The sequence below is a fragment of the Poecilia reticulata genome, linkage group LG1, assembly GCF_000633615.1.
Source record: "Poecilia reticulata strain Guanapo linkage group LG1, Guppy_female_1.0+MT, whole genome shotgun sequence".
NCBI classification, from domain to species: Eukaryota; Metazoa; Chordata; class Actinopteri; order Cyprinodontiformes; family Poeciliidae; genus Poecilia; species Poecilia reticulata.
This window is the reverse complement of record NC_024331.1, coordinates 10,282,147-10,296,516: the sequence shown is the minus strand read 5'-3', so window position 1 is coordinate 10,296,516 and position 14,370 is coordinate 10,282,147. Positions and strand designations below refer to the sequence as shown.

The 14,370-nt window shown below is 44.2% G+C and overlaps 1 protein-coding gene across 3 annotated transcripts in view; it reads right to left on the bottom strand.

The window, feature by feature from the left end:
- LOC103462653 (guanine nucleotide-binding protein subunit alpha-12) overlaps window positions 1-14,370 on the bottom strand; it is a 117,398-nt gene that overhangs the window by 66,260 nt on the left and 36,768 nt on the right. The window contains exon 2 of one of the 3 annotated variants that reach the window (XM_008405611.2): window positions 11-5,395. The exons of the other annotated variants lie outside the window; for them this stretch is intronic. Within the exon in view, the coding sequence (XP_008403833.1) occupies window positions 3,694-4,650 (957 nt within the window). The 5' untranslated portion in view covers window positions 4,651-5,395 and the 3' untranslated portion in view covers window positions 11-3,693. Of the gene's footprint in view, window positions 1-10; window positions 5,396-14,370 lie in introns of those variants that run through there. 3 annotated transcript variants of the gene reach the window in all.

The following is a 14,370-nucleotide window of genomic DNA, read 5'->3' as shown; positions in this document are numbered from 1 at the left end:
GGAATGTGATCTCACGGTTGGAAAATGCAACAAACTGATCCGGAGGTATATTAGGTTGCCATGGTGAGCGCTAGCTCAGTACTAACTCAGGCTTATGTCACTTCCTAGAATGACCTCTAAACCACTATTACAAAATAAAATACAGAAAAAATCAGAGCCTTTTATACAGCCACCCCCAAATGTGGTTACACATTTGCCAAACATAAAAGGTTTTATTAGTCTTGGGGGAGCGACTGGCTGCTCTTTTCAGTGTCCTTTCCTTCAGCTGGCACGGCTGGTAAAACGACCAACCGAGCAACTGGCCTTGTGTAGACATGTCCATTAACTTTCACATCCGCAGATCTGATAAGTCCATCATCGCTCCGATGAATCTTGATTACATGACCTATCAGCCATAAGGCTCGGGGCAACTGGGGATCCACAACCATAACGACGGCATTTTGCAGAAGTTCAGGAGGGTTTGATTGCCATTTGTGTCTTGTCAGTAAGCCAGGAAGGTATTCTCTGATGAACCTGGCCCAGAAGTGATCAGCGAGAATCTGTGAGTGCCGCCAACATCTTCGACTGAGGTTTTCTATCTCTGGGTASACCACTTGAGGTAGAGATCCATCAGGCCGCCCCATGAGGAGACTATTAGGAGTCACAGGGTCCACATCTGCCACATCAGTTGATACATAGCCCAAAGGCTTTGAATTCAAATATTGATTCCACCTCCAGAAGAACTATCAGAAGTACCTCCTCCTGAAGAGGTTGGGAACCCACACAGGTTCGGAGAGCTGACTTCACTAAACGAACCTCTCGTTCCCACACCAAAATGTGGGGCTGCTGGGGGATTAAACTGAAATTTAATCTTCTGGGAGGCTAGCTGCCCCTGCGTCTCTGACATGTTGGCAAAGGCTTCTCTGAGTTCTCAATCACCTCCCTTAAAATTGGTCCCACAGTCAGACCACAGCTCTGCAGGCTTTCCTTTCCTGGCGATGAATCGCCTCAGGGCCATAAGGAAAGAATCTGCATCCAGGCTACTTGGGAGATCCAAGTGTACTGCCCTCGTTGTCAGACACTTGAAAATGATACCCCAGCGTTTCTCCTGCCGTCTTCCTATTTTCACTATCATGGGCCCAAAACAGTCCACACCAGTGGAGTAAAAGGCTGGCTTATATAGCCTAAGCCGAGCGACAGGAAGGTCAGCCATCTTTGGAATTGAGGGTTGAGTCCTCCAACGCTGGCACCCAGGACAGGTGCGCTGATATTTACGTATTGCTTCTCTTCCAAACAGTATCCAGTAAGATCTCTGCAGCTCTGCAAAGATCCGTTCAGGGCCTGGATGATGGAGATCGATGTCATATTTCTGGACGAGAAGACGTGTGAAGGAGTGAGTAGGGTCCAGGACAATAGGATGTGGGGTCGATCCATCAAGACCTCCTAGACGTCGTAATCGACCTCCTACTCTGATAAGGCCTGCTGAGGTATCCAGTTCAGGTGCCAAGGTGAATAACCAACTTCTGGATGGAACAGGTTTTGCTTCAACAAGCAAATGACACTCCTCTGGAAATGACTCCTGTTAAGCTCGTCTAAGGATGGCCTGTTCAGCAGCTTGATATTCCTCAGCATTAGGTAGAGAAGGTGAGAGCATTTGCTCTTGATGTTCCTTAACAATTACATCCAAGAGCTCCTGCCAGGACTTGTACTCCATTCCATCCTGACAGGCAGGTGTGGAGGTGGTCACTGTTCCACAGAAGATAGTCTTTCTGAGCTCTGATTCCTCATTTAGGGGCTCAGAGTTGGGCTTTTCTGGCCATGTGTTGGGACTGTGGAGCAGAAAGGGGGGTCCATCTGACCACGTGTTTGGCACGTTGAGTTCTGCTAGAGCCTTCCCTCTGTGATGCTAGAACTCTGTAGATGTTTCGAAGGGTTAGCATCTCATAGGACACAGGTCTGTGCTTATAGCCCAAGGTGTCTGTATTCCAGTCTCAACTGAGCCCGAGTGTTGTCTCTGAAGAGTTGGATTTGTCTTCTGCCAGCCACAGATCCAGACTTTGCGATCTCGCTTCGGGAGGCAGATGATTCACAACACTGGGGTCATTACAAGCCCACTGACGTAACTCAAAGCCGGCTGATTTTAGCAGTTCCCTCAGTCGGTTTACAAGGATTTTGGCTTCTGTAGGTGAACCAACACTCTGCAGACAGTTGTCTACGTAGAAACATTTCTCAATGGAGAATCTTAGGTTGTCATCGGGCTGGGTGTGTTCTGTCACATGACGCAGTAGAGCGAATGTTGCACAGCAGGTGCTTGAGGTTGTCCCAAAGGGCAGGACCTGCCACTCAAAGATTTTAGGAGGTTCATCCACCTTTAAATCCCACCAAAGGAACTTCAATAGGGGGCGATCCTTCTGGAGAAGTACTTGATGGAACATCCCTTTGATATTTCCACCCCCCCAATGGGATATTCACGGAACCTGACTAGGACTCCTAGTAAGGGGGCTCCAAGTGTGGGGCCAGGCAGCAGAAACTGATTCAGGGACTGTCCAAGGTATTTATGAGAGCAGTTGAAAACCAGGCGATTATTCCCATTATGTCTGACGAGATGATGGGGAATGTACCAGTTCTCTGTTGATGAGGTGCTTGGTGTTACTTCTTTTACAGCTCCAGATTGAATCAACTTCTGCATTTCTGCTCTGTAGGCTTCAGCCTGACGGGAATCCTTTAATAGGCGTCTCTCTGTGCTTCAAAGCATAGCCATGACAGATTCCTTTGGTGCATTCAATTGTGGCATCTGTGCATGGCGAAGGAGAGGTGTGGCATACCTCAGCATGCCATCCACCATTATGCAAACCGTTTGAGCTTCGAGCAGAGCCACAGCTTGAAGATCCTGCTTTGACCGGGTCACTTCCTTCTCAGATGTGTAAGGTACTGCATCCATCTGACAGAGCCGCTCTACATGCTTAAATAACTCATCCGACTGGGAGGATGTGTATAAACATAGGGTAGGCTGTGTTGGCCACCCCATCAAAAGACTTGGCCCCTGAAGGGTCCACCCCAGTCGAGTATGGACAGCTGCTGGACTGCCAGGTGGGCCAAGCCGAACCGGTTCCATAGGATGCGGCTGGTCTGAACCAATAAGGAGTAGCGGCTTGGCTCGCTTCAACGCCGGCACTGGGATCCCTTGCAGGTGTTTATACTTCCTCTGTAGCTGATCAATAGGATATGTATGATGAGCTAAGTTGAGGCAGTCAGCTGTGAATGCTCCCTCAATCTTGTGTTGCAACCCAGGATGGTTAGCTGCTGTGACACTGAAAGATACATTACGTCCACGAAGCATCTGAATATCGTAGTGTACAGTGCGTAATGGAAGGTCCTCAGACCAAGGATTTTTGCAGCAGCCGGGAGCAGTATGGTCCTCTCGGAACCGTGATCCAGGATTGCAAAGGTATCTAGAGTGCGTTGCCCATAACTTAAAACCACAGGTACAATCTTAAGCAGGGCACGATGGCTGACCCCATGTCGATCTAAGTAGAGGGAACCTGACGCTGAATTGGTAAGGCAACTTTCTTCCTTTGCAGCAACACCCATGTCGTTTCTTTCAGTTCTGGCATTTACCTCGTGAAGAGCTAGAAGGTGTTTTCCTTGGGAAAGGCTGCAGGGTTTCTTCAGTGTGCACTGAGCAGCTAGGTGGTTTTGGGCACAACGCCAGCATCATTTGTTAACTTGAATCCAGTTCTTTATTTCTTCTTTGGAGAGCTTAACTACACCATCACATTGACTGAAATAATGTTCTGTGCTCTCACAGTAGGCACAATAGGCTTTGCTCTTAATCTTCCCTCTAGCTCTACTCTCCTTTGGAGGCAGGGAAGTGTGTTCTGGGGGTCCTTTCACATTGTGTAGGACTGTTACAGTCTGTTTGAAGGGATGGGCATCTGCCTTTCTGCAGGTCCGGTCTCTACTACCCTTCCCACCATCTTGGCTATCAAACCCCTGGCACCATGACTCATGACGAAGCCATTCAGATAAGTCATACAGGGTGTAGGTGGTGCCAGGTAGTTTGAACTGATGTCGATGAAAGTCAGCTCTTTGCTCTGGAGGGAGCTTGCTTATCAGACGGGCAACGTGAGAGCCACAGTTCAGTTCTACTTCTCCCTCAAGTCCTAATGTTTGCAACAGACCAACTAGGGATTGCACCTGGAGAGAGAACCTTTGGAAGGCTGCTATATCACCTCGCCTTATTTCTGGGCCATCTAAGACACTTGCTATTTTCCTTAAGGCGAGCTGATGTGGTTGTCCAAATTTATCATGGAGGGCAGCCATGGTGTCAGTATAAGGCTTTGGTGAGTTCAGGTAAGCGTCAGCTATTAGCCGAGCTTCATCAAACTTAAGATGGTCCACAGGTATTTGATACTTAAAGACCTCAGTTGCATTAGGAGGGAGTAGGTTTTCCAGGGCCATCCGGAGCCTGGCAAACTCAGAAGGATCTGGATGAATAAACTTTGGAATTGTTGGTTTGGGCCCCCTATACACTAACTCAGCTGAAGGAGGTGGAGCTGAATTGTGCCAATTTGACATCTCACACGCAGCCCCTGTGACTGGAGTAGGGGAGTTAGCTGGAACAGGCTTTGGTTGCAACAGACCTGCATGACTTGATGTCCAGCGTAACATGGCTCAAAATGTTGCGACGGAGCATGGAAGACGTTTCTTCTATGATTCTGAGCCTGGGGGATGCGTGTCGGCAGACAAGATTTACGGGGCAAAGATGCTATAATAGGAGGGGGGTAGTACTGTAAGCCATAATCTGAATGCTGTTCTTCAACCTTTAGTTGGGAGGATCCTGTGTGCAGCTCCTCTTCAGGTTCAGGCCACGGAGATGGATCAGGCCGCTCCTCATCTTCATCTTTAATCGGCCTTGTGTTAGTGATGGTGTTGTACACCCTTTCTGAGCTACTCATAGGGGGCTGATGAGTGGTATATTTTGAGGAAGCCAGCTGAGCCATGTCCTCCTTCAGTGAGTGAGCAGCTTCAATCAGTGCTTTGATATCACTCCTCGCTTCTTTAAGTTCTCTCAGGCTCTCCTGTAGAATTTCCTGTGATATTAGTAGCTTCTCTCTTTAAACCTGTAAAGCTCTGAATTCTGTATGAGGTGGTTGGATGGAGGACTCCAGTTGGTTGTAGGGGAAAAATTCAGGTGAGAGGTCTTCACTTCTCTCCAGCCGAGGAGAAGTATTATAGCAGGTTGGGAGCTGCCTCCGGCTCGAACGACCAGTGTTGAATTGGGGTTAGGTTCGTAGGTATTTGCAGCTAACAAGATGGTGTATCGGTCAAGATACTGGAAGGAGGACATGAGACCAAAACTTGCTGTGGTCGTGAGCTGGTTTATTTTGCCTCGATACTCAGTGTTGCCAGCAGTCTGCAATAACAATAAATTGCTATTAGGCTAATGTATTACAGCAATACAGGTTCAACTTATACAAACTCAGTGAAACCCACAAATAGACAGTCTTTGGCCGAATTTAACATAAGAAGCACTTTGGCGCCATCATGTGGCCAGATAAACCTCTACACAATGGCGGCAACTGTGCCCTTAATTACTCTAATGCGACAACTCGACGTAAAGCAGTAACAGATACGGCTGAAACGTACATATAACTGAAACTAGAGTGAACAAATAGAACGCTAAATGCGGTAACTTACTTTCTGTCATAAACTTAACACTCAGAGCATCACTTCTCAGGACTACACCGGGAATGTGATCTCACGGTTGGAAAATGCAACAAACTGATCCGGAGGTATATTAGGTTGCCATGGTGAGCGCTAGCTCAGTACTAACTCAGGCTTACGTCACTTCCTATAATGACCTCTAAACCACTATTACAAAATAAAATACAGAAAAATTCAGAGCCTTTTATACATGTACAGTAGAAATTTGAAGGAATTTTTCCGTTTTTAGTTTTACAGGTATTTGTACTGTATTTTTCATTTTATGCATTGCATCATGGGAACAAGAACCTTCGCGAAGCGCGAAAACTGGTCAGACAACATTTCAAGCTCGCTAACCGGACCCTGGAGCATATATCTTTTGGACTTCAGTTGGATGGCGTTACCTTTCTGCCACCTCCCTGGTAAAGTAAAATAAATAAGAACACATTCCACATTCTTTTCTGTGAATAATGTTTTGAAATATTTGTAGTTGACTTCGTTCAACTTCGTGAGACTCCTGGCACAGTCTATAATTGCAAATTATTTTGCAGTCTTTTGTAAAAAAAAAAAAAAAAAAAAAAAAAAGGTATATATTATTTTCACAATGCTGTGTTTGCTTGTGTATTATAAAAGTAAAACGCGGTGATTGTTGTATTACTATTCATGTATTTTACCGAACTCAAAGTACCAGCCATTTTGTCAAGTCAAACTGAACTGGGCGCGTGACATAAGTAGCATGGCGTCATGCTACTTATGTCTCAATTCTGCTTTTTAAAAATATCAAGCTGCAGTTGTCTTATTTGCTAAACATGATTTGATGTCCCAGTGGTCAACATAAAAGCAGGTGGCCATTTAACTTCGGTAAATATACTTTCCATGTCAAGTTTGGGGTTTTAGAATATGGGAAATGTCGCCTGGAGTGGGGGGTAGTTAGAGATGGTGGGGAGTATCATAGACATCAATAGTAGATGCCTCACTGAGCGCCGAGTCGTACGTAAAAGCGTCCGCCATCTTCTATGTGGCAGCAGGGCGATCGGAGCTCCTTAAGTTCTGTGCTATGTGGACTTGTTTCAACCATTTTACGAAACAATCTGGATTCATTCACATTACCTTCCACAGGTAAGGATGAAAGATCAGAATTACTTGACTTTGCAGCCAGAAATTAGCTTCTAAACAACCGAAAAATATTTTCTATGTAGCTAAATTGGCCCGAAATAACTGCTGATTATTAGCGTAGCAGCTAACGTTTTCATACTGTTTTCTAATGAGAGAGAGCTGATAAAAAACTGCTGTAAGAGGAGACGTTTATTAAAAACTAGGGATTTAGTGAGGAAAGATCAGTCAGAATCAAAGCTGGAGCTGCTGTTCTTCAGTCTCTGTTTCCCAGCTCAGCTTCACCATGTCGGTATTTAGCTATAAAGATGCTACGAGTCAGAGCCCAACATGCTGAAAATGTCTTTTTCTGAATGTGAAGGAAACATTTATGTATTTTCTAGAGGTGTGCCGATCGATCGGTCACCGATCATAATCGACCGATTTTCATGAAAAAGTGCATGATCGGCGATCATTGGCTCTTGTTGCCAATACCAATCACCTGCATCTCATTTCGCAGCCTGCCTGTGCAGCTGGTCTCCTATTTCCTTCACACTGCGCAAACGCGCAGCAACAAATCCTAAGCAATGTGGAACTATAACGCACTGAGTGAATGGGGAAGTTTACGTGTTGCAGCGGAAAATTGAAGTACACCCGGATTAGCATGATGGTCAGAAAGCTAAACAAATAACCCCCAAAATTATTTAAGTCTTCGAGCTGCGATGTAAGACGCTGGTTCTGCTCTTGCTGTTGAACTGCTGCTACGCGATACAGGTAGTGTAGTATATAAAGCGGATCTATTTACTTCAGCGGAACCACTCCCCTAGCTACTGAGTTACCTAGAGGTTATCCGCCAGTGTATTGATATGTGAAACGTTGTAGCAAAAATAAAGAAACATTGTAACTGTCACGTTCATGTTACTTTCAAGTTGAATTCTTTTAAATATACTATGTTGGAGTAAAGACACAACAAATTGGCGACGAGGAATCTGAACCCCGAACAACTGCCCGGAATGAGACTTTGAACTGGTGGGAAGAAAAAAAAAGACGAAATAGAGCAGGAGACAAAACGAATCCTAGCAAAGGATCCGTGAGTAACGGTGCATAGCACACAGTGAAAAGATAACAGATAATGTCTGGATTTCATGTCCGGGATGGCTTGCGTTGGAAAAGTAGAGGAGTTTGATAGTTCAAGTGGAGACTGGGAATCATACATAGAGCGAGTGGAGTTGTACTGCGACGCTAATGATATCGAGGATAAAAAAATAAGTTCCATCCTCCTCAGTCTAATGGGAGCTAAAACTTACAATGCACTTCATAATCTCCTGAGCCCTGCTAAACTGTCGAGCAAGTCATATGAAGACATTGTTGATACATTGCAGAAGCACTTCAATCCTGCACCACTAGTGATAGCGGAAAGATTCAGGTTTCATAAAAGGAATCAAATGAAAGATGAAAGCATATCTGAGTATATGGCCGAACTGCGCAAACTCTTGCAGCACTGTGACTTTAAAACGGGACTTGACGTTGCTTTGAGAGATCGATTGGTCTGTGGCATGCATTGTTCAAGCACACAAAAAAGGCTACTGTCCGAAAAAGAGCTAGATTTGAAGACAGCACTCGAACTAGCTAACTCAATGGAAACAGCAGCTAAGGGTGCATCGGAGCTACAAAAGAAAAGCTTAGAAAACGAAGTGCATTAAATGCCCTTGAATGGGAAAAAGCAAAAATGCTACAGGTGTGGTAAATCCTCACACAATGCAAACGACTGCTGGTTCCGAGAAAAGACATGCAGAAAATGCCACAAACAAGGCCACATAGAAAGAACATGCAAATCAGACCAAACCAATACCCAAAAAGGAAAATCTGGAAAGAACAAAGGTTTTATTTAAACCTAAATCAAAAGGCCAAAGCAAATGAAATGCACAAAGTTACAGAACATTCTGACAACACAAACAGCAGTGAGGACGATGACCTGTCATGCTTAGAGCTGCATAGCATAACCAAAGAAGACAGAAACATAATATGGGTCACGACTACAGTGTCTGGAGTGACACTAAAAATGGAACTGGACACAGGTTCAGCTTTGTCAGTGATCTCCGAAACCGATTATGACAGGCTGTTGTCCCACTTACCACTGCAAAAGACATCAGTGTTGTTAAAAACCTACACAGGTGAAAAAGTGTCACCAAAGGGGAAACTTAAAGTGGATGTGGTCTATGGTGACCAAAAACACAAGCTAGACCTCTATGTATTAAAAACCACAGGCTCAGCGTTACTAGGGCGTGAATGGCTGAGAAGAATTCAGCTTGACTTGCATGCAATAAAAGCCCTGAATATCTCAACAGACCTCAAGAGCTCTACCAGTAGGCCTGAGCAAAGATTGTCACAGTTATTGGAGGCTAATGCATACGTGTTCGAGAAAGGCATTGGTAAACTAAAACACCTAAAAGCAAAAATTGAACTTGACAAAGATGCCAATCCAAGATTCCACAAGGCACGCCCGGTGCCGTATGCCCTACGTCCTAAGATAGACGCTGAACTGCAAAGCTTAGAGGCATCCGGGATTCTCTCAAAAGTTGACTGGAGTGACTGGGCTACGCCCATTGTTCCTGTGATGAAGAAAGGTAAATGTGAAGTGTGTATATGTGGGGACTTCAAAGTAAGCATCAATTCGGTGCTGCGCACGGTGCAGTACCCCCTTCCATGAATAGAGGACATCTTCTCATCCTTGGCTATTGGGGAGAAGTTTTCAAAGATTGACTTGTCACAAGCCTATCTCCAGATGGAAGTGGAGGAGTCAAGCAAAAAGTTCCTAACCATCAACACTCATAAGGGACTTTACCAATACAAYCRTCTTGTGTTTGGTGTTGCTTCAGCCCCAGCCATCTGGCARAGGGCTATGGATCAGGTGCTCCAGSAYATACCTGGRACACAGTGCTACCTGGATGATATTATCATAACAGGAAAAGATGATGATGATCACTTCCAAAACCTGAGCAAAGTACTCACCAGGCTGAATGAGTATGGCCTATGGGCAAAGAGAGAGAAATGTGAGTTTTTCAAAAGTGAAATCTCATACTGCAGACATGTCATTGACAAGCACAGCTTGCACAAGTCACAAGAGAAAATTGAGGCAGTGCTGAAAGCACCTAAACCTGAAAATGTGTCACAACTCAGATCGTATCTGGGTCTCGTCGACTATTACCACAAGTTTCTGCCAAACCTTGCCTCAGTGCTGTATCCACTAAATGCGCTGCTACAAACAGGAGTGGAATGGCATTGGTCAGAAAAATGTGAAAAGGCATTCACAGAAACAAAGAGACTAATAACATCTGACGAGCTACTTGCCCACTATGATCCATCCAGACCCATCCGTCTAACATGTGACGCGTCCCCGTGCGGCATTGGCGCAGTCCTGTCGCATTCAATGGATAATGGACTTGAACGCCCAATTGCATTTGCTTCAAGGTCTCTGTCAAGTGCCGAACGCAATTATGCACAGACAGACAGGGAGGCCCTTAGCCTAGTATGGGGCATCAAAAAGTTCCACCATTACCTCTATGGCCGAAGGTTTACCTTAGTGACTGATCATCAGCCCCTAGTATCAATATTCAATCCACGAAAAGGAGTCCCAGTGAGGAGGCTAATGCTGTAGTCAGCTGCGCGACTACAGCGATGGGCCCTGTTCTTAGGAGCACACTTGTATGACAATGAGTTCAAGGGGACTAAACAACATTGCAATGCTGATGGTTTGTCACGCCTCCCACTGTCAACTTCTGTGGAGAATCCACCATCCACAGGTGACCCGGCAGAAATGTTCCTCACAACACTGGTAGACCAACTGCCAGTTATAAATGTCATGATACGAAAAGAAATGCGGAATGACTCAACACTTTCCAAGGTGTACGACATCAGAGTACAAGGCTGGCCTGCCCATGGGAATCCATGCTTTCCTGAGTTTTCAGCAAGACGTGATCATCTGTCAGTCTGCCAGGGAACCTTGATGTGTGAATCACGTGTGGTAGCGCCCTCCAAGCTTCGCACCAGAGTGTTGGACAGTCTGCATGAGGCTCACGTAGGTACGGTGAAGATGAAAAGTCTGGCCCGTAGCTATGTATGGTGGCCAGGGATAGATAAACACATTGAGGACATCACCAAAACCTGCCCAGGATGCCTGAGCGTTCAAAACGCACCACCACAGGCTCCCCTACACCCGTGGGAATGGCCGTTTGCACCCTGGCAGAGAGTGCACATTGATTTTGCTGGTCCGTTCATGAACTCTGTTTCTCATAGCTGTGGATGCTCACTCTAAATGGCCAGAAGTAGTCCCAATGAAATCAACAACATCAGAAAAGACTATCTCTGTCCTGAGAACCATCTTCGCGAGGAATGGCCTACCTGAGCAAATTGTGAGTGACAATGGCCCACAGTATACTACTGAAGAATTACAAGACTTCATGAAAAAGAATGGTATCAAGCATTTCAAGTCAGCACCTCACCATCCGGCAACAAATGGGTTAGCAGAACGGTTCATACAAACATTCAAAAAGTCCATAAAAGCAATGACAAAAGAAGACAGCTCTCTTCAACACAAAATTGACAATTTCCTCTTGGTGTACCGCAATTCTGCCCATGCAACAACTAATCAGACACCTGCAATGCTGTTTATGAACAGACAGCTCAGATCTCGCATTGACCTTCTAAAGCCAAACTTGAGGAGAGAAGTCCAGAACAAACAGTTCAGCAGCTTTTCGGGTGAACGGCCAAGGAGCTTCGATGTGGGACAGCAGGTCCTGCCACGTGACTACCGATGAGAAAAGTGGACGCCTGGAAAGATAACCACCAGGAGCGGCCCCCTGATGTACGAGGTGGACACTGGAGAGCATACCTGGAGACGTCATGTGGATCAGCTGTTGAATGCTCAACCAAAGACACCGGAGCAACCAACACGTCCACATGATCCTGAGGCCAACTCTGAACTCAGTACAGTAACACCTACAGTTGCAGAGGAAGTGCCCCCCACCGAGAGCACTCCACAGGTTCCTAGGCGTAACCCTGAACGACTCAGGGCACCCCCGAAAAGATTGGATTTATGAGTTTCTCTTATGGGACTTTTGGACTTAAAAAAAATTTTTTTTCAATATTTGTCAACTGAATGACAAATTGTGTTTAAAGCTTTGGTAATGTTTTGTGTTGTTTTTGTTACGTGGCATTGATCTAAAAGGGGAGGAGTGTAGTATATAAAGCGGATCTATTTACTTCAGCGGAACCACTCCCCTAGCTACTGAGTTACCTAGAGGTTATCCGTCAGTGTATTGATATGTGAAACGTTGTAGCGAAAATAAAGAAACATTGTAACCGTCATGTTCATGTTACTTTCAAGTTGAATTCTTCTTTTAAATATACTATGTTGGAGTAAAGACACAACAGGTAGTAATATTTCACAGACGGAACGCCGCTTCTGCTCCACCTGGCAGTGACTCTCACACCGAACCTCTGTTTAAAGCTGCAGCATCTAACTTAAAAAAATACATTTTACATACGTATTAAAACTTTTGTTGTCCTAACATGAGACAGATATCTCTAAAAAAAATAATCGATCTCCTCCCTGATTTGCATAATTACTCTGCTCAGTCAGAAACTACCACTCAGAGCTAGCAGTAATCAGCTAGCCGCCATGCTATCAGGAAGTTTTCATTCAGTAACTCTGGATTGTTTATTGTAATGGAACCTGTATTTGCCTTTGAATGTTAAGTTTTATACTTGAATTGTTTTGGCAATGTTGAAAGGTTTTATTTTGGCTCTTTGCATTATTTAGCCTCTTCAGAACCTTCATATGTTATCAGTCTGTTAAAGATAGTATTACAGATAGCAGTACAATTTGCAGAATGCCTGTTTTGTTTAGTTTTCTTGTTGGAAAAACTTATTAAAAACAAGTTTTTGTCTAAATTAAGGTGAATTCATGGTTCTTTTTTCCACATAATGGTTCCTTTTTCCACATAATGTAATTATTTACATAAACACTTTTTATCATAGTATTTATAATAAAAAAATTATAATAATTATGTGATCAGTATCGGTGATTGGCCCTCATGGGTGATCGGTATCGGCAGGAAAAAACCTGATCAGCACATCTCTACTTGAAATGTTAAATATACATTAAATTATGGAATTATGTAAATATATTATTTAATAAAACACTGTAAAAGTGTGTCTGTTCATCAATGTTGATATAAAAATGATCAGAATCATTTCTATCAAATAAAAAGATTGTGCTCTTTATTCAGAAATGCCCCAAAACAATTAAATAATCACATCAAAAGTTAAAAATGCTCTCTTTAGTAATTTATTTGATTCCCAAACATATTAATGTGTTTGAGAAAATGTGTCAATGGCAGGTATTAACTTAAAATACTTTGTAAAACAGCACTTCATAAAAGTTCGGTTCATTCACTTTAGCTTACTAGCACATATTCCACATTCAATATGGCGGACGCTGTTGCATATCGCAGCAACGGGTCGGCCCGCTCCACGAGGTGTCTACGTATTAATGTCTATGGGGAGTATGGTGGGGTCGAACAACAAACGAACGTAAATTTAGGGGGGGAGGGAGCGGGAGCAGCCATTAGACCAGGGTACAGACGAACGAACGTAATGTGGGGGTGGAGGGAAACCGTTAGACCAGGGGACGACGGTAAGACTGGGGTGGGGACGGCTCGTGTTGCAGTCAGCTATGAGAGGCCCCAAGGGACAAAACCTACAAACTCTCTTTCATTCACTATCAAACTCTCTTTCACGTACTATCAAACTCTCTTTCATTCACTATCAAACTCTCTTTCACGTACTATCAAACTCNTCTTTCACGTACTATCAAACTCTCTTTCATTCACTATCAAACTCTCTTTCACGTACTATCAAACTCTCTTTCATTCACTATCAAACTCTACTTTCATTCACTATCAAACTATTTCATTCACTATCAAACTCTCTTTCATTCACTATCAAAGCCTCTTGCATTCACTATCAAACTCTCTTACAGAGTTTGATTGCAACGGAAGTTAACTTAAAATTTCAGCTTCTGATTGGACCCCAGGCAAAGTAGGCGGGGTTTCTGATGCTGGCTGTCGGCTTCAAAACACTTCTGATAATGCTGACATTACTGTATTAGCGCTAACGATGTCATTCTGTGAGTCGCTGCCGCTCAGCTATTTTCCTGTCCGTGAAAACCCGCCTACTCTGCCTGGGGTCCGAGTCACATGACTTGGACTCGAGTCAGACTCAAGTCGTTAAAATTACGACTTGAGACTTGACTTGAAAAAATGCTCAAAGACTCGGACTTGACTTTGACTTTCATGCCATTGACTTGGGACTTGACTTGACTTGAAGCTGTTTACTTGAAAAGACTTGATATTTTTTACTCAGTCTTAAAATTTAAAACACATTATTTATAAAGTGCCGTCATTAATTAATTTCGCTCATTCCATATCAATATGCACAGACCGTCCCTCTGTTTTTCCTCTCTCCTTATGTATGTATGTGTGCGTAGCTGCAGCTCAACCAATCAAATTAACAGGATTTGGACATTTAAAA